General features: G+C 40.3%; 1 protein-coding gene across 1 annotated transcript; it reads right to left on the minus strand.

The window, feature by feature from the left end:
• Positions 1-1339: 1339 nt before the first annotated feature.
• rps6ka5 (ribosomal protein S6 kinase, polypeptide 5) lies at positions 1340-25563 on the minus strand. The gene is made up of 18 exons (XM_026152797.2): positions 25474-25563; positions 25227-25311; positions 22051-22122; positions 21657-21875; positions 21322-21437; positions 21135-21236; positions 20717-20800; positions 20519-20622; positions 20274-20424; positions 20007-20168; positions 18605-18730; positions 17307-17440; positions 16477-16570; positions 15369-15539; positions 14858-15049; positions 9338-9497; positions 8634-8797; positions 1340-8178 (listed from the first exon to the last, which is right to left on the minus strand). The coding sequence occupies exons 2-18, from the start codon at positions 25294-25296 to the stop codon at positions 7873-7875; spliced, it is 2427 nt and encodes an 808-aa protein (XP_026008582.1). The 5' UTR covers positions 25297-25311; positions 25474-25563; the 3' UTR covers positions 1340-7872.
• Positions 25564-25825: the final 262 nt, after the last annotated feature.

A 25825-nucleotide genomic window follows, 5' to 3' on the forward strand; every position in this document is an offset into this window, starting at 1 on the left:
TGCATGAACAAGTGCGGTTTTCCTGTAGAATTTCTGCTGCCATGTCCTTCAAAAAACAACCCTATAGCTACAAAATACAACATGTTTACATGAAATATTTTTCATAACTGTTATGACGAATATGTTGTATTTTGTTATAAAGAATACTGATGCAAAAGAAACTGTGACTGGTGTTGTACATTCTTTTGCCTAAATATATAAAACTCCGTCTCCTTCACTTTTCTGGGACTTTTTTCAGAAGATGTAGATGAATTATACTGGACATTGAGTCCTCTTCGGTGAGAGGTGTAGAGCATCCTCTCCTGGTAGCATATGATATTACACAGTAACTTCCAGCTAAGTAAACTGGCAGAAAACTATTTCAAAAACTATATTCATACTTCACCGATTCTGAATTGTGGCACGTATGCTATGATTAATAACTTAATCGACAAATGAGTAAAAAAAGCTAATGATTTACAAATAATTTACAATTTAGTGGAAAAGACATTTAATATGTTGGTATTGAGGAAAACAGATAAAGCTGGTTTAATAAACATCATTCTAACACTAAACACAAACAGTAATAATTTTGCTTTTAAATAGTCTGAGAACCCTTTTTTCACATATTTCCAGATGATTAAATTATTACATTTGTCTTATATCTATAAATACTGCCCTGTATACAAATAAGTAAATCAAAACATAAAAATGATATAACAGGAGACTGGCATATTTATGGAGAGAAACAGTCTTAGGGTGCTTAACAAATTTAAAAGACAAACTGTAATAAATGCAAGAAAACACAATTATTACTATTTTAAATCCATCAAATGTGTTTTTAAAAGTAAAAACTATATTGTTATTTATGAGGCAAATAAATTGAATTCTTGTTTTTATGCCTAAATCTGAAATGAATCAATCTTAATATTCAACCCCTTCAAAAAAAAAAAATATTATTACTATTACTACTAATACTATTTTTATGTTTTTGATAAACAAGAAATTTGAAAATTCACTTCATATTAAGAGCTTAAGTGGTGAATTAACCATTAAGGAAATATACAAAATTATTTTGGTAATTATCAATAATGTTAATTTAGGGCACCCATGGCATAAACCTTACATCTGGTGGTGATTTAAACAACCTTGAAGACACAATTTATTGTAGCAATGTTTAAGATAATATATGCTAAACATAATTTTCTACTTGTTTCTAAAGGCTTATTGAACAGTAAACTGCTCTTCTGGTTAAACTTTATTAAACACTGCCATCTGGTGGCTGCCGTCTGACATACTTTTAAAACTCTTGTCAACATGACAAGTTCACACCTGATTTATTAAAATCAAAATCATCAAGTGAACAGGAAATCGTACGTTTATTGTCTTTTTGACAACTCATACACACAAATCCTGGTATCACAAAATATCTTCATTAATGACGTAAACACTTAAAAATACAATGAAGCAGAGGATCTATTAAAAGACTCATTACTGGTTTTATCAGATTATCAAACGTACACATGTATTCAGCTAGCACGTAAAGCATTTATTGAAGCAAATCGAGGGTTTTTTCCCCTCATACTATCGACGGTGTGCCCAAAAGTCCTGAAGGATGATTTTCACAGTGCCTTAAGAAGCAGGTACGCACATGGTGTCTCCTCGCCGTATCTAAAAAGTACTACTGCTGAGGTTTATTTTATTTTAGAATTATCTGACAACAACCATCAAGAGAAACAGAAAGATGAGAAACATTTGAACCTGCACAAAAGAGGACATTTTTCCTGCAACATATGCGTGACTAAACCAACATGTAAGTGCAAAGTTTTGCCCTTAAAGCTTGATGTTGTGTTTTAAACCAGTTTAGTGACCAATCTCAAAGGGATTCACTGCTACAGTACGTTTGGACAAGTTTTGATAAGAACAGAAAGATTGACAGGAATCAAGCAACATCAGCACATGCATGATGGCTGCACTGGTGACGAAAATGATGATGATCACGATGATGAGGATGATGCCTTTACATCCCTTACAACCCATGGATGTGGAAGCATTAATATCTGTTACCAACTTTACATAGAGCAACACTCGCTGAGTCAAATAAATTAACGCAAGAGAACACGTCCTCATGCAGGTAAGTGTAGCTCAGCAAGGCCACTTTGTAGCTGACCACTTGCTTTTAAAAGGCTGAACTGTAAGGGGGGTATATATACATATGGCTGTCACTGCCCCAGAGATATCAGTGTAGTTGTAGTTGGATACTTTTAATCAAAGTAACTGTTAGCATATACTCCCAAATTAAAACAAAAAAAGTTCACATATTTCATTTCCTGGCTGAAATGATTCTGGATATTATTTAACATTATTAATTCCATTATTTGTATCCAAAGTGGAGCGTATTAGGTCCTTTTTATCTCAGTAGTGCCATTTGTGGACACTACCAGGGTGCCTTTGCATGATTAACCTTTCAAATGAATCTCTTTTTTTTAATCATATACTGAGCTTTTCTCCCTTCCCGCTCCCTTCAAGCCAACTTTCTGTTGATTGGCTGCCCATATCTGGGATATCTGCTCTCACTGACATCATAAAATGTCAGGTTCAAAGACCAATAGACCAAAAAAAAAAAGAAAAAAAAAAGAAAAAAAAAAAGAAAGAAACCAAGAATTCAGAGCGGTCTGAAGTCTGAGCTTTTGCCACGCAGAGATTACATGTTCAGACATTGAAGTATTTTAGACTTTGATATAAACATCTACAACACAGAAACACAGCAAAGCTGGACATTTTAACCATTCACTCTTTCTTTTCTCGCTCTTGATCAAAGCTGCTACACCTGACTCATGACTGATGAAAGCTCTACCTTACTTGGAAGTGCTCTAAATTGTATCAATAAATATACTTATCATTAGCCATAGCGGGAGATTTTGTTTGTTTTGAAGCACTTTTTCTGTGGATTCGTTGAGCCACTTAACAATCATCATGGTCATTTTAAAGGATCGCACTATTATGCTTCTCTCAAACAACTGATAGTTTGAGCACTTCAGCACCTTGGACAGCTCCATACATAAGGCAGTGACCAATCAACATGTCTTGAGTCACCCATCACTTCTTTGTATTTTGCTTCCAAGGAAACATACTTTGTTAACTTTTTTTAACATTTTCTAGAGCAAAAGTTCTGTAATCTTTCTAAAAGTTGGTCTGTGGACACTGGTTGCTTTTTCATTCATTTTTTAGACAAGAAAAAAGAAAAATCCAACAAAGACCTAACGCAGGACCTGAGATAGACATCTGGTCCTGCAGTTGATCATTAGAAATGATCTCAAATGAATAGTGACTAAAGAAACCACTCTTAAAGGAGGGAAACTGGGAGAAAAGACAGGTGTGCCAACTATACAAGTGCTGGACTAAAAATAAGTGGGAAGGTCTTATGGAGTGATGAATCCAAATTTTAACATTTTGGAAGTCAGGAGAGAGGTACAACAGTCTACAGCCATCTGTAAAACACAGTGAAGGTTCAGCCATTGTTTTGGGTTTGATTTCAGCAAGTGGTGTTGGCGATCTTTTCAAAACTGATGGAATCATGAATGCAGACAAGTAGCATCAGATTTTATCCACCATGCAAAAACAAAAAGCATCTCATCGGCACTGGTTTCAAGTTTTAGCATGACAATGATCCCCAAACAAACTGTTAATGTGGTAAGATCATCCAAGAAAGATCATACAATGAAACATTTTGCACCAACTCTGATTTTGCCTGTATACTGTATTTCCAAGTTAGTTTCTATGTGTCTGATAATTCACTGCACATATTTCCAATTTTCCTGGCAAAATATAGAGAAATGAAGCTTGGCTCAAGACTCTTGCACAGTACTGTACACGTCCTTAATGTTGACAAAAAAGAACAACACTAGCTGCAAGGTGTGTCCAAAATTATCGACGTTCACAAACAACACATGCACACGAGCACCATACTGAGAATCAGTACAGGATGTCACTCAACGCTGCCCTTAGTGTCTTAATCCCATGCGTGACTTCATGGACCGGAGCACTAAAAACACACCGCAACATCCCAAGCCAATTTCTCTGACTAAAGTGTACAACAGCAGTCGCTGGTTTACACAAAACAATTCAAACTACCAGCCCTCTAATTAAGTGTTGGAAAAATGCTAAAAAGGTTTAGCATCATTAGGCGTGACGCTTTCAGGCTTAGAAACGAGGAAGCACTGTAGGCAGAAAAGGAACTTTCGTTAAAATTTAAGGGAACTGACAAAATAATGTATCAAAGGCAACAAGGCCTAAAATAAGAACCGGCCTCCCTCTGTCTCTCTTCCTCGTGGTGGCACAATAAACAAGGTGTTCATCAAAAGAAGGAAAGCCTAGTTTGGAAATCAGCCCCAAGAGACATTGATACTAAACCAACCCTTTCCTGTGATGCACTGTTATTTTCCCTACAAAGAAAGTGAGCCGGGTCCCACAGAGGCAGTGAGTAGAGTACGGTATTTTCTTTGGAACAAACAGCACTGCAGCACATCAGCTAATAGAGCCTGGCTCCCAGAGGGGAGCTCAATATAGGACACTCTTCCTCTTCCTCCACTTGAGCTATTAATACACCCAAACAAAAGAAAAGAGGCTTAATGAGGCAGCAACGGGGAACTCATGCGAACTAAGTTAGACGAGAGCTTTGTAGTGTTTAGCTCCAAGGATTCCAGCTTTTTCATACTGGGAATCTTTTCCATCTGTTCCATTTCTACAGTGGCTGACGTTATGGGAGTAAAAGTACAGTAAACACTGATCAGCCAAAACATTAAAAACACTCTCTGCAATGTTCTGCTGAGAAAACTTGGATCGCACCATTCGTGTGGATGTTCCTTCACCGTACGCTTCCCACCGAAATAACTGCTTTTCCCAGCAGGACAGTGCACCTTGCCACACCACAAAAATTTAACAAAAAACATGAGCAAGAGCCCAAGGTCTTAAACTGCTCTCCAAACTGACTGACAGCAGTCCATCTGCCCTGTCCCAGAAACTAACAGCATCTCACGTCTGTTCTCCAACATGTCAGAGCTGTTTCTTCTGGCACAAGCTGGACATTACACAATATTTGGTGTTGTAGACGATCAGCGTATAGAAATTTTGTTACACCTTTTTAAGCACTCTGCTTAAACCCATTCAATGAGGTCTTTGTGAAATGGCAAAACAAGCAACACAAAAGTGTAAAAGAGATGCATAGATTTAAGCATGATAATGTGCTGGGTATTGATATTACTGATTCCATAAAGAATCTCTGAAGAAAACACATTATGTGCTGTTAAAAAAAAAAAAAATCATCTGTACTAAAAAATATCGTTCATTGAATGGACCAAGAAAAGAAACTCGAACAAACAGAAAATGTGATATATGAAGCTTTTTTTTTTTTGCATATTTGCATGAAAGGTCATGTCTCATGCAGCTTAAAGCAGCTACCTTGAAGTTAATGCTTTGGTTCTGATTCAGAGTAAAAATGGAAGAGGATGACAGCGTGTGTTTAAATGCACACAGTAGTCCAACTGAAAATCTGTATCCTGGCTGAGCAGGAGGATCTGATTCTAGGTAGCTTCACATACGGATCACCAAGTACCCCACACAACAGCAAAATACAGTATTTCAATTATTACAATGAAAACAGACAAAGACGTAATTAAAAAAAAAAAAAAAACAGTTAACAGAGCATGGCATTTTTTTCCCCTAACTATCCCAACTAACACCAGAATTGTAACACTGGGATATTACAATATTTAGGCTATTGTAACAAGGGGTTTTGTACACCCATCACAATTTTAAACAGTAAAAGTCCCGAATTGAAAATTGGTTAAGCAAGTAAACAAACTCACATTAAATCAAGTAAGAATCTGCCCCCCAAAAAAGCCCACAAAGGCAAATAAAGGAAGTGGTTGATGTTTCGGGTCATATCATGCACTGGGGACCTAATACTAACAAGATATCTGCCTCAAAGTGCGAGCTGTCACACAGTGCAAAGATCACCTTTTCAGTCATGCAGTACAACATGGTAAATAGAGCAAGGACGGCATCAATAGTAAAAAGAAGCATGTGGTAGGGATGCACTGATTGTTAACTTCTGGGCCGACTGGCAAATTCTGATGTACTTATTCCACCTTCTGTTCCAGGGAAGCAAAGAAATCTTCACTATAAATAAGCATAACTGAACTTGAAGTCTTTCAACGCTTCATCACACTATACTTGAACAATAAGCCAGTTAAACACTGATATGATTCGCACATCAGACATTTTTAATTGCTGAAATGAGTCAACAAGGCCCACAACAGCCAGATACCAACATTTGGCTAATATAATCAATCGGTGCATCCCTAATTTGTGCTCAACAACTTGTAATCATCAAAGTTCGGCATTTTGCAGTAGTTTTATGACTGAAGACAAAACGGGGCTACTTTTGCTCTACATTGTCTCCAAATGTCCTAGTGTCTGACCGTCTTTAAACGCAAACATTACCATTCAAATGCAGTTTGGCACATAAGCCTTCCTTTAATTAATATTTTTTAATCTAAAAGAAAAAAAAAAAAGAGGTCACTTGAAACTGCCCTCAGGCATCTTGGTTCCAAGAAGGCTCAAATCTCAAACTACTTGACGCATTCGACCCTTACGCTAAGCTGATCTTCATTTTCCATTTGGGACATTCTGCTCAATCCAATTGGTTGTAGTGATAATGAGACAATTAGGTCTCTACTGCTTGGCTAAATACTGACTTCAGGATCAGACCACATGGAACAGCAGCAATGCTAAGTCCGGCAGTAGCCATACTCCCACATAAGAGACAAAAAAAAAGTCTAAATATAGCTGTTCTAGTCAGGTTGCACTGCCTCAGGCAGCAGTACTCGCTGATAAAAATCACAGATTTGGCTGAACATACTACATCCACATTTGGTTCTTACAAAAAGATGTGCACACATTTTCATCTTTTATATGAATCAGGAAATGTATATTTTTTAAGCCACTAAACAAATATCAATCTTAAAATTCACCTTAAATAATTAGCAGTACCTATAAAGAACTCTGGTTTCATGACTTTGACTCTTACGATGTATACAAAACAAACTAAAACTGACCTACTAGACTCTTCGATGTGTCTAACTAGAAAGATATATGAAAGATCATTTCACTGTATGGAAAGTTTTTTTGAGCTGATAGGAAAACACACACACACACACATACACACACAAAATATCTTCTTTTTTTAGTCTCACTATATCCATTATTTCTTTTCAGATCATAATGAATCATAAATAAGTTAATAATATAGCTTATCATAAATAAATTTCAGTCTGCAAAATTCACATATAAATAAGCTGCTCCGTATAGCAGAGACGTAAGATTATCCTCCGGCATGTGGCCTTTTGTTTCTCTCTCCTTTTGACAGAAATTACAAAGCATCCGTGGTGTAAACACTGACTTTCCCTTTAAATCTCTAAAAACTCGGACAAAGACAGAAAAGGAGAGGACAGATGTTGTGATTTAATGACGAGACTGAAGATGTCTCTCCATTCTCTGGACCGGGGGCAGTAGGGCAGCCCTTTTCTTTTAGGACACTGGTGACACTTCTTCCTGGTCCAGTCCCTGATTGATAGTCTGTGTGAGAAAGTCAGAGCAAAAGATACGATAGGATAGGCTATTGCTAGTGATGATTGATTGATTGATTGATTGATATAGAGGTGACAGTGCTGCTCCTGCTGCATGCTTGGTTTTAGAGACGTGCTGACATCCATGCAATTGAGCCAGAGACAGAGAGAAAGAAGAAGGATGTCTCTATACTAGTCCAAGCCAAACTTCTTCTTTTTTTTTTTCAGACCCAACTGTCTGAATCTGGATTCTCCTCAGGCTGTCTTACTGTCCTTCTGAGAAGGGAAAGGCTGGAGGTGCTGGCTGGTGCCCAGAATCTGTTCCAGAGGGCACCGGTGTGTTGACAGGGGTGATGACAGGAGTGATGTTAGAGTGCTGTCGATTTGGGTCTCCTTCTTGAAAAGTTTTCTCCTGTGACTGGGAGGAGGAGGAGGACGAATGGGTACTCTCGCTGGAACTGCTGCGGGTCTCTGTGCTGGTACTTGTTTTTTTCATCTTCCTCCTCTTGGCTAGAGGCGCCTTGTCCACCGTCTGGAGGCGGAACCCTTCCCGCTTACATTTGTTAAATGCCTGCGAGTACAAAACAGATGTTTGGTTAGACTTTTACATTTTAGTTTCAATGAAATGCACTGCTCTCATCTTTTTTCAAGGGATCTTACGTTTCAGATCCCATCAATATTTGGCCAAAACCCAGGTCACATAATTATATCATTAGTCGCATTAATATCCATTCAGCATTTTGATGAATCGCAATAACAACACAAATCCAACCTCAAGTAAGACAAAAACTAGCATCTGCGCTTTGTTGCAGTATCAAAGTGCCTTTTGATGCATTTTAAATTACTAATATCTTTAGCATTTGTTTGAATTAATCTTCCCACAATACGGTTAATATAATGTGGTCTCCATCTCTATTAATAACAGCCGGTTGACACTTAGCAGAAGCTACACAATCCAAATTTTACACTAGGTTGGAACGTTCTGACCTACTATCTAACATTAGCACCCTTCTGAACATTTCATACATTAAAAGTAGCTTTGACACAAGTGTGGACAGAGGCAGTGGAGGATCCGAGAATGTCTGGGGTCATAAGTGGGTTGGAGGACAACTGGCTGTCGTCCTGGAGCCAGGCGTTGTAACGGAGGCCACACATCTTAATCCTCTTGTTAGGGTCGACCGTCAGCAGCTCTACAGGAACAAGACGCAGATAATTACCTTTAACGCTCTTAATCCAGGTGGGAAAAGGTGAGACACAGGCAGGAAGTTATTTCCTCTTTAGGAAACCTGATCTCTGAAAGCTGCTTTGTGAGTAGAAAGTTCATCCAAAACACGTCATGACTTACTGACATTGCACTAACGGAGCACTACTTGTCCATTTCTTCTTCCAGACTCTACCAGCACCACCAAAATCTGCCCTAAACACGACTCAAAGCTTTTGCATAAACCTCATTTTATTTATTTAACTAATTTACAATTTCACAAAAACAGTTCATACTACTTTATTTTGAAAGTCGATATTTTATTCTGAAAAAATGAGCCTGGAACAAAGAATCTACCGGAGCTGCAAGCTAACACTACTCACTTTCATAACCATACCCTAAAATTTGTAGTACTATTTAAGTGGAATTTTATAAATTTAGTGCACTATGTTTCTATGTTTTTAATGGGAAAAAAAGAAACCGAAGCTCAAGTTATTCAAAAGAAAATGAGCCAGTTTTTTCCCCTCACCTTGTATGAGGTCCTTAGCTTGCTGGGACACGTTTTTCCAGGCCTCTCCTTGAAAAGAGAAATCCCCCTGTTTGATTTTACGCATAATCTCTTCAGCACTGGTGTGGGTCAGGCTCTTCTCCTGGCACTGAAAAGGCACCTGGCCGGACAGCATGGTGTACTGCAAACAAAGGAAGACCATGCAATCTGCTATGAACATAAACATATTAAAATACAGATGATTTAGAGATCTCAATGCAATTTTTACAATACAGTCACATTTAGACTGGCTTACCAGTTTATAATAGCTCTCGCTTAGCTTTTCAGTTATAGACTTTAAAGAGAGAACAACGTTTATTTAGGTTTTTGTTACATTGTTGAGAAAAGTCTTGGAGTGAGGCCAACTGTTGGTCACCTAGAATTAATAATTATTAAATTATTAGTTTTTTAATTTTTCTCAGCTCTTCTCTGTCTCTGAGCTAACAATAGCTGCCACATCATCAAACTGTGGCGACTCAACCATAGCTCGCCACAAAGTGTAGACGCACCTCTGACACCTACTTCCTGTTAAAAGAGAGGTTTTGCTTCCCACTGTCACCAAGTGCTTTCTTAAAAGGGGTCTGATTGCTGGAATTTTCTCTGTATTATTGTAGGGTCTTTACCTTACAATATAAAGTGCCTTGAGGTGACTGTTGATGTGATTTGGTGCTATATAAATAAAATAGAATTAAATGTGAAAGATGCTAGTTTGACAAAATTGGGTAGCACAAATAGAACAACTGTGTCAAAACTTGAACAGTGTTTTTGTGAAAAGCTTTACTACAAAGTTAATAACGACTCCATTATTTTCCGTTTTCAGTACAACACACTCTGCAACTTTGATTTCCAGGAACTGGAATGCTGTGTAAAATGTATATCACCAAAATATCACAATAATCCAATGATTTTGAAGAATTTATAAGGCCTAAATAAAACAAAGAACAATATAATCTTGAAAGAGACATTGCACTGTTACTAAACTCATTTTTTCACAGTAAATATGAAAAATCTGAACATCTCTTTGAGACTCATGGATGCTGCGTTCTGCAAACTACACAACACACTATTTAAAACCAGCATCTGTGATAATTGGGAGCAATAGTGCATATAGAATTAGCTACATAGACATGTGTAAAGGCACCATTAATGCAGATTATGTATACAGGTTTGGTAGCGACAAATGCTCTCATCAGGAAAACCTCTTTTTCGGGGAAGATCTTGGCTATTCTAGCAACACAACATCAAACCCCATTCTGCACAGATCAGTGTGGCTCTGTAGTAAAACATTCAAGGATCCTAACTGGCCTTTTAAACATGCTGTCATTAAATTTGAAATGAACAGATATTTTAAGCGGTTTGACATTTTTCTTTTATCTTTATATGTGCTTTTGATGGTGAATAACTGCATTGCATTTTTTTTTTAATTTACATCTTCTAAAACATCCCAACTATCTTTTTTCTCCATTTAAATCTCTAATGCCTTTGTCCTCAGAAATCAGGTATCTCTAGTGAAAATCTAATTTATACACTTTATACAACAGCTGCGGACGAAAAAACACTACGTGCTCATTTTTGTCAGTGCCACACTACCTTCAATAAGCTGGTTAAGTAACTAGACGTAAGTGTTTAAACACATTTACTGTTAAAATAACATGTTTTAAAAGCGCCCTTGACAGATCACGACTGTCCACATTTTTCCATTGTTATGCTGCAAGTTGTTGACCATGGCTGAACTAGCACTCAAGAGAAGAGCGGTTTGTGCTCAGCTGAAAGAACAGGATTCTCTCACCTTGGCCTGAATGCATCTGCCCTCATATTTCTTATTAAAATGACAGTAGTTGGGAACAACCCTTTTGGCAGCAAAGGCTCTGTTGTGCTGTGATCTCTCTCTCCCTCTATATCTCAACTCAGTTGGCTTCCAGGGCATTGTGCACAAAGCATGTCAGTAGCCATTTCATCAAACCTCCAAGAGGCACAGTACACCCATATCCCCCCAGGGGGCGACGGTGGGAAGCAGCACTTAAACATAGAGCCATGGCTCTGTACGGATGACTGGCCAACTACAGAAATCTTTCTCTCAACTATGTGTCCTTTCCTTATCCTGTCTACCTCTCCTTTTAATTCTTCTCTTCCATGCAAAAAAAAAAAAGTTGAATGAGGATGACATATCCGCATAGCCTTTACCAGGTCTAAGAGTGGGGCAGGTTTTGCTTCTTTTTGTGGTGAGCGTAAACTGTGTCAGCTCACCACAGGATGCTGAAGTTTGTACCGCTGAACAAGAGGAGATGAATATCATCCAACACAGATTAGCCTAAACTACTACCAAAATCAGTTAAAATAACAGCTGATTGCTTAATCAGAGTGGCCTGTGTCAAATGTTTAATCCTCAAACTGGATAAGATGTGCAAATCAAGAGTATATGAAGCTTCTGATTAAACATTTATTTGGTTATAGAAGCACTTCAGTCAAAAGCATTTTTAGACAAGCTTTAAAGTGGGAATCTGGGTTCTGAAAAGATTTGTGTAAATTATACATTTATATAATCAGGTCACTTTCCTGGAGCATTGTGGAAAGTGATGGCGTTAAGTCACAAAGAAGGATGCTCCTGAATAGGGCTAATCAATGATCAGTTATTTAGTTCTATTACAACCTGTGAGAGCCATGAGTTTCATCAAAAATCTACCTTTCATGTACAGAGCAATACTTTCATAATGTCTTTGAGCTACATGAAATTTTACTTACCAAGAATATTGCATTTCAACAAGCAAAATAACTTAACGCACTAATATACCCTGGAATTTATATTCTGCCTTTTTTTTTTACGAAAAAGCACCACACCTATGAACAGCCAACCATTCTTTGGATAACAGATACTACTAAGGATGACAGGTTTGGTATGGATCTTCTTAAGTGGAGCTGCATGAGGGAACGTCTAGCAGAGGCCCCAGTCCGCGAGATCTTCAACGCACACCTCCGGCAGAGCTTCGACAGCATTCCGAGGGAGACTGGGGACATTGAGTCCGAATGGACCATGTTCAGAGTCTCCATTGCCGAAGCTGCTGCATTGAGCTGCGGCCGCAAGGTGGTGGGTGCCTGCCGTGGTGGTAATCCCCGAACCAAATGGTGGACACCAGAGGTGAAGGGAGCCACCAGGCTGAAGAAGGAGTCCTATCGGGCTTGGTTAGCCTGTGGGACTCCGGAGGCAGCCGACAGGTATCGACAGGCCAAGCGGAATGCGGCTCGGGCAGTGGCTGAAGCAAAAACTCGGGTGTGGGAGGAGTTCGGAGAGGCCATGGAAAAAGACTTTCGGACTGCCTCGAAGAGATTCTGGCAAACCGTCAGACGTCTCAGGAGGGGAAAGCGGTGCTCTACCTGCACTGTGTATAGTGCTGGCGGAGCGCTGCTGACGTCGACTGAGAAAATTATCAGGCGGTGGAAGGAATACTTCGAGGACCTCCTTAATCCCACTGACACGTCTTCCGAGGAGGAAGCAGAGTCTGGGGATGAGGGGAATGACCCGCCAATTTCCGGGTGCGAGGTCACTGAGGCAGTTAAACAACTCCTTGGTGGCAGAGCCCCTGGTGTTGATGAGGTCCACCCCGAGTTCCTGAAGGCTCTGGACGTTGTAGGGCTGTTCTGGTTGACACGCCTCTGCAATGTTGCGTGGAGATCAGGGGCAGTACCTGTGGACTGGCAGACCGGGGTGGTGGTCCCCATCTTTAAGAAGGGGGACCGGAGGGTGTGTTCCAACTACAGGGGGATCACACTCCTCAGCCTCCCTGGGAAATTCTATGCCAGGGTGCTGGAAAGGAGAGTTCGTCCGTTAGTCGAACCTCGGATACAGGAGGAACAATGCGGTTTTCGTCCTGGTCGCGGAACACTGGACCAGCTCTTTATCCTCTCCAAGATACTTGAGGGTGCATGGGAGTTTGCCCAACCAGTCTACATGAGTTTTGTGGACTTGGAGAAGGCATTCGACCGTGTCCCTCGGGGTGTCCTGTGGGAGGTGTTGCGGGAATATGGGGTGTCTGGCCCATTGCTACGGGCCATTCGATCCCTATACAACCGTTGCAAGAGCTTGGTTCGCATTGCCGGCAATAAGTCGGACTCGTTCCCGGTGGGTGATGGGCTTCGCCAGGGCTGCCCTTTGTCTCCGGTTCTGTTCATAATTTTTATGGACAGGATTTCTAGGCGCAGCCAAGTGGTGGAGGGCTTTCGCTTTGGTGGCCTCAGAATCTCATCTCTGATTTTTGCAGATGATGTGGTTCTGTTGGCTTCATCGGGTGAAGGCCTCCAGCTCGCACTGGAACGGTTCGCAGCCGAGTGTGAAGCAGCGGGAATGAGGATCAGCACCTCCAAATCTGAGGCCATGGTTCTCAGCCGGAAAAGGGTGGAGTGCCCACTCCGGGTCGGGGATGAGTTCCTGCCACAAGTGGAGGAGTTCAAGTATCTCGGGGTCTTGTTCGCGAGTGATGGGAGAAGGGAGCCGGAGATCGACAGACGGATTGGGGCTGCAGCTGCAGTAATGCGGACGCTGCACCGGTCCGTCGTGGTGAAGAGGGAGCTGAGTGTAAAAGCGAAGCTCTCAATTTACCGGTCGATCTACGTCCCTACCCTCACCTATGGCCACGAGCTGTGGGTAGTGACCGAAAGAACGAGATCGCGGATACAAGCGGCAGAAATGAGCTTCCTCCGAAGGGTGGCTGGCCTCTCCCTTAGAGATAGGGTGAGAAGTTCGGCCATCCGGGAGGGGCTCAGAGTAGAGCAGCTGCTGCTCCACATCGAAAGGAGCCAGCTGAGGTGGTTCGGGCATCTGACAAGGATGCCCCCTGGGCGCCTCCTGGGTGAGGTGTTCCAGGCATGTCCCACCGGGAGGAGGCCCCGGGGCAGACCCAGGACACGCTGGAGAGATTATATCTCTCGGCTGGCCTGGGAACGCCTTGGTATTCCCCCGGACAAGCTGGAGGAGGTGGCTGGGGAGAGGGAGGTCTGGGCCTCTTTGCTTAGGCTGCTGCCCCCGCGACCCGGCCCCGGACAAAGCGGATGAAGATGGATGGATGGATGGATGGATGGATATAAAAAAAAAAAAAAAAGGCGGCCTACTAATCTATTAATTATATAACCATAAAAAAGATCAGCTATAACTGTAATCAACAATTGTACCTAAAAATATTAATAATAGAACAGGTTAATGGAATTCAAATTAAAGCCTTAAGTCAGGATTTAAAGTAAGTTAAAGATCCAATACCCTTCCATTTCCAGCCAACTCAACCCTACCAACAATGCAACAGTCCTAGGCTCACCACATGAACATCAATAAATGCACTACAATCTATGATTCATATAGTGTAAATGGTAACGTTAGCATAAACAGCTTGTTCACCATTCAAAAACTCAGATAACGGTTTGCTCGTTGTTCTCTCCCCAATTGCTGAACAATCAATGATCCTCGGTCAAATTAATAGTGCTTTGATTTAACCTGAGCGTGGCTGCTCCACTCACCAGGATGACCCCTAGACTCCACAGGTCACAGGACTCATCATAGCCATCATATTTGAGTATCTCTGGTGCAGCATACTGTAGGGTGAAGCAGGGAGTCTTTAGGAGCTGATTGTCTGGTGGTTTCAGTCGAGCGAAGCCAAAGTCTATGATTTTTATCTCAGAGTTCTCACTCTCATCTGTGAAGAGCAGGTTCTACAAAGCAATTTGAGACACGCACAGCAATCATTTTTCTCAGCTCAGCAGAACTGGTTCACTCAAGTAGTAAATTGTACATCATGACTGACCAGGTACTTGTGACCCACGTTGGGGTCAAACAATTTTACTCTTGTTTTGTAAAAAAATAGCAGAGTGAGAACGAGAGAAGGACAGATCATACAAAGTTCAGAAAAACACAGTAATTCTTTTTCAGAAACGTACGATCCAGCCAGCCTGCATTCATCACAAAGACACAAACTGTGCTTGGACAGAAAGAAATCTCTGGCAATAGCTCAGCTGAGAAGCTCTCCAATACCTCCGGTTTAAGATCCCTGTGCACAACTCCTACATCATGCATGTGACTGACAGCAGACACCAGTTTGCGCATGATCCGGCTGGCTTCCGTTTCGCTGAAATGTTGTTTCCGGCGGATTCTCTCCAGCAACTCCCCTCCACCAAGCAGCTCCAGAACCAGGTATGTGTGAAGCTACAGCAAACACATACAGGATAAGGTTACATCTGTTACACCCACTCTTAACCTATATTCTTTAACAACCCTTGAATTAGCTCGGCATGCACAAACACTCTTAAATGTTTGGCAATTAAATAAATATTGGAAAGTTTGTCTTTCCTAAAATATCATCAATGTTGCTTTCAAAGCTTGAACAACACATTGAAAACAACTGAAAAGTGATGGGTGAAACATTAAACTGTAATTTTTCTATTGCGTAACAAACAGAAACAAACACACACAAAAAAACATCCTTGATCTCATGATGGTGACATTAAACCACATTGGTATTAAGTAAAAATGAAAGGGGCCAGACAAAGTGGCAGGAGAATGATGTGCCAGAGCAGCGGGGTTGAGCTTCTCATTAGTGCAGGATCTAGGGAACAAAGACAGGACTCAGCTGAGGCGGGTGAGGCAGCGCTGCTTTGATCTGGGTCACAGACCTGTGAGGTACAGTAATAACCCCACTGAGCTCATCAGGACTAAAGTGGTGCTCCTGGGCATGAAGGACCGAAGCTAATGAAGCTGTACACAGTCACACACACGGTCACACCTTCCATATACCGGGGGTAAGCTACATTTAGAACATATGCGCGCTTAGTTTGGGTTAAGTGTGCGGCTCGATTAGCAAAACAAGTGAATCTAGGTTGTTACTATTCAGTGGCGAAAAATGGATGTTTGTGCAGCTGCAGTTTAGAAATAAATCAGAGGCGAAATATTGAGCACAGTGTGAGATGTTCATGAAACAATATGCAAAGAGATAAAGAAACACCCAGAGGGCTACCAGCATCCCCATTAATCTGCCTTGTTCCATTTCCTCGACTTAATAAGGCTGCAGTCCCCACAGACTAGGCAGAGAGCTATGGAAAACAGAATTTATGGAGGCAAATGTAACGGACGCGATTATCTTTACCTGATCGTGGTAAATTTCATGTAACTTGACAATGTTGGGGTGACCGTCGCAGAGCTTCAGGGCTGCTATTTCCCGCTGAGTCTGGGCCTCCATCCTACAGCAAAGCCAGTCACATATACACACACAGGACAAGTGGAACATTTTCCTACTTTTGCATTACGTGTTTAGGAGCACAATATGCTAAGATTTTCTTTTTTTTTAAAGAAGACAAAACATTTACACACATTACAACACTATTAGTTGTACCACGTTAACGTTTTCTTATAACATGCTCAATACAGTATAAAAAAAAAAAAAAAAAATCCTTTTATAACCCAGAACACACTGGAAAATATTAGGTTTTAGGAATTAGGTTTCTTTTATTTATTTTGTTTACTTTAGGGGAATTTCCAAAATACTTTAGGGCAGTTTTGCTCTAACCAACGAAGAGCTAGAAAATACTGGACATGGGTTTGCCTTGCATCAGTCCTAATGTCAACTATAATCAGAACTATAATACTGGGTGCCAAACTGTGGAGGAGTGTATTATAAGCATACATGGGATTTTACAGGACGTGGCAGTAAAAACAACCAAGTGATCTACTTATATAACCTGGATTTTTCATAGGGAAAAAAAAAAATCAGGAAAATATGTAATCAGGTCGAATTATGACATTATTTGGCCTTTGTTAGTTTAACATTTATTAGTCTTCTCAGACTGGCTTCAGACTTGGCTGAGCAGGGGATGGAGGAGGGTGGCGGTCCAACTGATCCAGTAAATCTATAAACAAAAGACAGAGCCAAAAGCATCTGAGTTGACAAACACATGTGTGCACCCAGTGAACTCGTACCTCTTGCTGACAATCTTGACTGCATATTTCTGCCCAGTCTTCTTGTGTGTGCACCGTCTGCAGATCGAGAAGCTACCCTCCCCCAGAGCACTTTCCTTCAGGTCCATTTCGTAACTCATATAGAAAGGCGAGTCCTGCAAATACGCATAAAAATAATCACAAAAAGTAAGAATTATGTGTATATTTTATTATCACGCAAATAAAATTCACATTAAATATTATAGCCTGATATAGGATGTTTGTTTGTAGAATTAAAGTAGAGATTTTGCAAGTTCCTACATTACTTATGACCAAATTAATTTGCCAATTATCTGAGTATTATCTCAGGGCCTTAGTTGCTTTCAGTTTTCTACAGAGAATACTTGGTACACTTGACATTCTTCATTCTTTCTATTCCCTTTCTTTTAGTCAAGTCTTTTCTGGAGGTTGTATGCAGAATTTATATTAAAAATCCTGATTCAATTACAGCTAGAATCCCCAAAGCTATCCCTCTTCTCACCCATAATAATGTTCATAATAATTCTTCTCTCATTCTAGTTTTATGCTACACAAAGGGTTGTTTTTAAGTATATCACCACACCAACCCTGTACACTTCACATGCAAAATCGAAAAGAAGAAATACAAATGTGACGAGGACTTTAAAAAAAATAGCACTGAAAGTCTCGACTTTAGATCTGAACTAAAAGAGTTAAGATCGTCACATGATAAGACAGAAATACCGTTAATAAGCTTCCTGTTTGCTAACCAGAATCTGGTTTAAAACCTATAATGTGCACCCAGTGGAAACTTTAGAAAAGAAAAGCCAGCTACTGTAGTTAAACCACTAATTTCCTTCATTGTTTAGATACAATTACAAAAGCCCAATTTCTTGTTTTTCCCTCCGTTTTCTTGGATTATTGAAGCAGCAAACTGAAAAGGACTAAGATAAATAATTACAATACCTTTCAGCATTATGACTAATCTCATAATAAATAGAAAATGCTAAGGTTTGCAAAACAGCTCAGTTTCCCAGGATGTTGTTGAGAAAGCTTTAAGCTAACTGAGCGCACAAAAAGCACTGCTACCTTTTCAAAAAGCATTATGCTGCAAAGACAAGCAAGTGTATTCACGAACAAACGCTATTAAATAAACAGGATTAAGCCTGAAACGGAACGTGAGTGCAGTAAAACTAGCACAGAAGAAAAATAAAGTTCAAGTGGAATGGAAAGGAAAGGAAGGAAAAGTTCTCATCTGTCTGTGACAGCATCCATTAGCTTAAGTGTGTTTGTGCTCGGAGAACCAAGTCCATTCATTTTACCTTCATCATGGCGCTGCGGGCCACCGCAGCTGAGCCTGGCTTTTCAGAACCCCCACACAGCTGGACAGGGTCATCCATCACCACATTCCTTTTGAACAGGATGGAGGGGGCCATAAAAGAGTAACCCTGCAAATAAAAACACAAGAGCCCTAGGTGTTTACATTTTACTAAGACATAAAGCGAGAGATGGACTAGGGCAGGAGAAAAGGAAACTTCCTCCACTGCCACAGAAAAATAGAGTCCCTTAAAATAAAACAAAATTGCGTAGTTTTCTTTAAATCTATCAAAACCAGCCTGTCAGCTCAACAATAAGCCCAATTCTCTTCATGTGTGACTGACAGTGGCTGTCCAGCTGTTCCTATTGTTAGGCCTGTCATTGTGGAGCGCTGCCTGCTTAATTCCAGCTGTGGGGAGCACAGAGCTTTGAGCTGGCATTAATCTCTCCCTCTCTCTTTTACACCGGCACACACACAGCTGTGTGATATGTAGTGACAGCAATGGATGGACGGAAGGATGGGTGTTGAATGAATGAGATGCCCTAAATTGCCGGGCTTGAATATTTGATTGCTCTGCTGTGAAATTACATCTTGGCGCTCTTAATGCAATTTTAATTTTGTTTTGTGCGACACGGCGGGGGAGCAAGTGCACGGTTTAAAACTGGGATTGCTGTCGTTATCGCAGAGATTGCTAGGCTTGCAAATTATAAAGACCACAAAATTTCAGACTACATGAATGGCAGCTGAGAGTGAAAAAAGCCAAGATGAAGTTGGCAATCAAAGACTGAAGGCGTAACCGAGACAGACGTGGTGATGCTCTCAAAGTGTAACCTTTTATTCCATGAGAGAAGCCCGTTAATGGATCTATTGATCTAGCATGCTCAAGGATCCAGAAGGCAATCAGAGTTGAAATTTCATGCAATACATCAGACAGCCATCAGCTGGCATGGAGTTGTGGGCCATATTATGGTTCAAAGCTACATCAAAAATAGTCATTCACATCTGTTACTTCAATAAGAGCTGCATATGGCAGCAATTACTTCAATAAAAGACCCTTTAGTCAATTTGAATACCAATGCACACAGACAGACTCATGTTGACTTACAGCAACCTTTTGAGGACATTCAAAACTTCACTTGATTACTTCAATTGCTGTGAAGTATGTCAAATATAGTCACAGACAAAAAGCGGATAATGTATAATGCGATTTTTCATCCGTGTCAACATTTCACACTGCCTGCTACCAAAGCCCAGACAAACACGGGCTCTAAACAAATGCCGATAAACGGTGTCCTGTGCGATGACCTCCAAGGAGCACAAAGAAATATTCCTGTCTGCAAACAGCAGCAGCATGAGTCACAACAAAACACAGTCTGCTTGTCTAAGATGTCTTCCTTCCCTCCCACCTGGAAGATGCGGTCACAGTTCTGAGGCAGAGCTGCGGGAGAGTAGGTGGGGTCCATCTCTGTGAACTCGTCTGCAAAGTTGCTGACGTCCAGCTCATCCCGAATCACTGGCTTGAATGGCGCAGGCACCTTTTTGGCTGCCAAGTCCTCCCAGTTAATTTTCTAATGTGAAAACCATGTAGAAATACTCAGTACAAAACAATGACATCTCAGTCCATTAGTTATATTAAATATCGTGACCATTACAAGACAGGCAATGAAATCCACCTGGTAAAATGGGTGTTTCTTTACATTCTCCGCTCCATTAGGCCCCGACCCTAATCTCTTCTTTGGATCTTTAATGAGGAGTCGCTGGATTAGGTCTTTGGCCAGTGGTCCCATGTCTTTAGGGAAAGGGGGATCTTTTTTGGCAATCCTCCTGTGATGTGCGAGAGATATACAGCAGCATTATAGACTGATTATAACTGAAATATAGCTGCAAGCTGAGGCTGATGATCAAGGAGAATTCATACTTGGCAATGTCCGTGTGCGAGTTCTCATCTCCATCAACAGTGAAGGGCGACCCACCAGTCAAAAGCTCATACATCAGCACGCCGAGGCTCCACCAGTCCACCGCCTGGAATGCATGAAAGCACCTAACCGTGACTTCTCACTGGAGAGTGTGCAACATGATTTGATCAAACAGGCAATGACATGAAACTAGAATTTACCTTGTCATGTCCAGACTCTCCTCCTTCCACAATTTCTGGAGCCATATATTCAATGGTGCCACAGACAGAGAAAGCTCTTTCAGCCTATTTTTTAAAAACAAAACCAAACATTTCGTAAGACAAATATGACACAGAATAGAGATAAAATACTCTATCCTAACAGACGCTGCATCCTAATATTTCTCTGCATTTGTAATGAGGAAGTGAGAAGTGGTTATATCTCTATACTGATGAAAAAATATCTCTAATGTGAAATACCCAAACCCACACTATTTAAAGTAAAAATCTGGCTTCACAGTTGGGTTTTTGAGGGCATTAAAGAAAAAGCAAAATGTCCTTTTTGGGGTTTTATTAGCTAAAACGTATTTTGAGAATAGAAAAGGTTTGAGAGGTTTAAACACATAAAGGCAAACTGTACCTGATCAAATTCTTTACTAAGGCCGAAATCTGTGAGAACTATGTGACCGTTTGAATCTAGTAGAATATTCTCAAGTTTAAGGTCCCGATAGACAATCCCAAGCTGGAACAAGAAAATGAAACACAGGTTAATCATCAAGGACGGAAGAAGCGCTACTGTTTACTGTTGAGCTAAATCTGAAGGTCACCTCGTGTAGATGTTCTAGTGCCAAGACAATCTCTCCACTATACAGGGCTACTTCTTGCTCCTTAAACCGCACCCTTTGCACTAAGTGCGTGAAGAGCTCCCCACCATTTACATAATCTATAAAGGAAAACATCATGTTTGTTATGTAAGTTAGTTAATGTCCCTACAAGGAAAGACAATTTTTATTCTCTGCGTACATTAATATATTTAGCTGTTAAAAATGTGGGGGTTTTCCACTGGGTTCAGACAGTTGCCATAGGCCTTAAATCTTTGATATAACAATTTAAAATCTGAATTTATCTTAAAATTTAAAAAATTATTATCAAATATCCTCACCAAGAATGAGGTGCAGCTTGGTTTCTGTTTGGAAGGCATAGTGAAGTGTGACAAGGAATGGAGACTGGCGAATGTGCTCCAACACCTGCCGCTCGGTCCGCGTGTGTTCTGCAGTCTTGGCCTTCTGTACAATAGTGGCCTTCTTCAAAACCTTCATGGCATAAAGCTTTCCTGCATCATGGCCACTGACTTTTCTCACGAGGAACACCTTTCCATATGCTGGCAGGAAAATAATCACAGACAGGGCAAAGTTCAATGAAGGTGGGTAAACAGAAAAGACTCGTTCGACACGCTTAGCATTCCAAAAACACTCTTTTGTTGGATGACAGAATGGCGTGCAAACAAATTTCTGAATGTTCAAGTTTACATTAAGGGAAAGTAACACTGCACTTACCTCCGGTACCCAGCACCTTTAATAGCTCAAAGTTTTCTATCCCCACCCTCTCTACATGGCCCGTCAGGTTGGCTGAAGTCAAAGTAAAAATAACAATATTAATATATTTGTAGTGAATACTTGAAATAATAAAGATGGCTTGATTGTCAATATACACAGACACTTGAAAATATATTCATACTGTATTTTTGGCATGAAAAGTAATTGTCAGTGAAATTATATTTTTAAGATTTCTCCAAAGCAATTAAATCACATAGGGTAAAGTTTATTAGCACTGAAAGATCACTTAATGCTTACTACAAGAAAAACTTTATATTTAGGGATGCTCTGAAATTCTGGATATGACTATTTTTCATTTTTCATTTGGTTTTTGTTGTTTTTTATTCCCCCTTTTGCTCTAGGGAAACAGGCAGGCCAGTGCAAAACGGATATAACACATAAATATTGGCCACTGATATTTGCAAATGCGATTTTGTTTAGCAATATCCCAGTACCAGTTAATAAGGCTAACATAGGCTAATACCAATGTTCAGCAAATGTCTCAGTGCTTCCCATAGTGCATCCTTGTTTATACTCACAGCCTGACTGTATGCAGTTGCACTATGAAGCTCCCACCTGGCATTTTTCAGTACCTGGAAATAACTATTAATGGCTAAAGATTAGATAGTAAAGTCAAGATACCTAAGGTTCAAAGAAGCACAAACTGTGGATACACATTGTAATAGAAAACTGAAGGGTTTAATTTCTGGTCCGATCTTTACCCCACAGCTCTATAATATATCTGTTTCCAGTCTTAAATAATAAGGATTAAAGATGGTTTGTTAACTACCATGCTCGTGTGCTCTATTGGGGATGAAATAAAGGACTATGAGTAAAAAATTCTCCTCTTATCTATTATTAATCAACAAAACAAATCTTAATTTGTTTTTAACTACTGTTGAGTTATCAACACTGCATGTCTACCAGTAGACATTTTTTGGTACACTTGTTTTGTAGATTGGGGTCAAGTTTGAATTCTGATGCACTTTACTATGTGACTTAACTGAGACTTAATGAAATGGTTTAAAAGCTGGAGAATTGGGCTTTCAAATGAAGAACCATCAAATTAAAACAAGAGACAACAAAACACCAACAACAGCAGACTGGTAGCATTGTTATGGTGATTTCACTTCACCATTACGTTAAAAAAAAAAAAATGACCGCAGATAACACATGCATGATTACCAAACTTCCTCCATGTAAACAAGTGTTACAAAAACACATTTGCTCTTCCTGTCTCCTAAATATGCAGCACTACAAAATAATCCTCCCTTCCACTGCAAGCAAACTCGCTAAATTAACCAGCAAAAGGTCATTATCTTCCATTAAAGATCTTCACTGAATTCAGCACACACTGTCTGTGACTCCCTGTGTCTCACTAAATCATGGTCTCCCAGTACAGCTGACTGAGCACGGCACACTCTTAGACATGCATGTCCATTGTAGTGAACACATTCCTTCTGTCTCGCACTCTGGAAATAGGGTACTGAGCAATTAAAGCGGCTGATTTAATCTTTTCCTCTGCTTCTCCAGTTACACACAAAACAAAATGCTGCAACTGTTAGGCAATTTGAGCGCACACTGTATCATTTCAGAACAACAAAGCTGTCCTTCAAATTTAAGGTCAGAGATTCAGGTTGCATAACACCCTTGTCAAGCTTACCCTGCCAAGGCCCAGTTTGATTTTGGTGTTTATTAATAGCCTAACAGAGGAGTCCTAGGAATCCCTTTGCTTTATTGGAGGGAAATTATGCTTCCTTTAAAAAAAATAAATTAATTAAAAACTTTAAAAAAAAAACCCAGATCTGTTAAACTTTGTGCTTGGTTGGTTTCCTGAGCAATTGTTGTTAAAGACCCAACATCTAATACAAGCCCCGGACAAGCAAGAATATTCTTTTATTGTGCAACTGCCAGCACAAGCATGATTACTTATTTTATGATAACATAGCCACATTTAGTACAGCTCTGCCTTGATCTCCAACAGGAAGACAGGGAGGTGCAATGACAACTGATATTGACATATTTTTATATTGACATATGAGCTTGGAGAACTGTGTGGTTGTTCTGGACTAAGACATCTCCACAGACAAAATGGTACAGCTGGATGCAAAGTAGCCATAAGTTTCACTGTGTTAAATGAAACACACAGGGAAAAAAGTGACAACTAGACAGACTGCATTTTTAGGGCAGGGCAATAATCGGGGTGCAGCATAGTCATGTTGGAGCCTGAACAGGAGCCCTGTATCATTATAACCTAGTTGTCCACTGTACAACTTCACTAAGCAGTCTTCTTCACTTCTTCACAGAAACCCTCTTTCGAACAATAGAAATAAAATTGAATTGAATTGAATTGAACACTAACATTAAAATCTCTGTTTATTTGTGAATCCTGCCTAGATTTACTGTAAATTCTTAGTGAACTCACACTATACTGTCCTTCAGTAGATTACCCTTTTAGGGATGAGGCTTAGTAGTATAAAGTTAACCAGGCTGCTCAGGAGATTAATATGTCATTGCATGCACTGTTAGAAGCAACAGCTGTAGCTAAGGTTACAGGTGATCTTAACTATTGTGTAATATGCAGAATGAAACTATAGGCTAACATTAGCGTGTTGGACTTGACATCACTGCAGCTGGCTCTGCCTTTTTTGACTGAGGAGAAGTTAGCTGTGACAGCAAAAACAGTCACACACAGGCAACAGCAGGAAAACCCAGCAAAATAAGTTAAGGCGTTGACAATGGCATTAACTTAGTGAAATCTTCATCGATGCTCTGTTTTTAACCTGGTTACACGCTGACAACTAGCTTAAGCTAATGTTATTTCCCTGGTTGAGTTCGGTTTATAACAAACGCTAGCCGCTAGCTCGCCGTAATAATATGGTCAGATAACGTTAGTTTGTGTGAGTTCGCGGTAACGTTATAAGTAGTAATGACAGTCGGATGTTAGCTTTCCTCTGCCATGTTTGAACTTGTGTAACGTTGATGTTAGTGCTTACTACAAACGATCACTGACAGTGACAGTTGCCTCCCCTAAGCTAGCCCAGCTAACATTTTTCTCGCTCCGACACGTGTCTCCAAAACATAAATATCGAATGAAATTCACAGCATTGAGTTTTACCGGCTCCCAGCTAACTTACCATTTTTCAGCTCGTGTTTCACAGTAAACAGGTCACCTTCTCTGGAAGATCCCTCCATCGGGGATGGCATCGTAATTTCGTGTCCCTATTATATTCAAATATGCTTTCAGACAGATTTAAATTCACCTGCCAAGCTAGATTGCAAAATTAGCATGCAGAAACCATATAATGCATAACAAAGGGATCAAACGCCGATAAATTCGGCGCCTAACCTGACAGATACACGAGTAAAAGGTTGTTACTAAACCTTGCAGCTAACAAGCCCAGAGGAAACACTTGCGTCTTCCAGTACACCACCACGACCACTACCTTCGCAACCAGCCAGTCCCTATTCGCTGATTGGGGTTACTATGTGAAAAGCTGGCCTCTGATTGGATTCTTTCGTCGTAACGACACATAATCCCGCCTTCTCCAATATATTGGTGCTGCCTTCAAATGTCCGTGTTAACACGCTGTGCCAAAGGTCAGAATGTAAGTATAATAAATACTTCTTATCAGTTTAGACAGCATATACATATGAATACAAACTACACGCATGTCCTAATGTAATAAATTAATGCAGGCCTACAGTGTTAGGTGCAGATCTCACTTTAGATTTT

The sequence above is a fragment of the Astatotilapia calliptera genome, chromosome 19 (genome assembly GCF_964374335.1).
Source record: "Astatotilapia calliptera chromosome 19, fAstCal68.1, whole genome shotgun sequence".
Lineage (NCBI taxonomy): Eukaryota > Metazoa > Chordata > Actinopteri > Cichliformes > Cichlidae > Astatotilapia > Astatotilapia calliptera.

What these genes read in the sequence shown, in the direction of transcription:
- rps6ka5 (XM_026152797.2), bottom strand. Translation starts at nt 25,296, where the DNA reads ATGCCATCCCCGATGGAGGGATCTTCCAGAGAAGGTGACCTGTTTACT. An exon ending in ATGAAATTTACCACGATCAG is followed by an intron (nt 15,540 to 16,476) that starts GTAAAGATAATC and finishes TGTTTGCTGTAG; the next exon opens with CTTCACACATACCTGGTTCT. An exon ending in ACAGGGATCTTAAACCGGAG is followed by an intron (nt 15,050 to 15,368) that starts GTATTGGAGAGC and finishes ATTGCTTTGTAG; the next exon opens with AACCTGCTCTTCACAGATGA.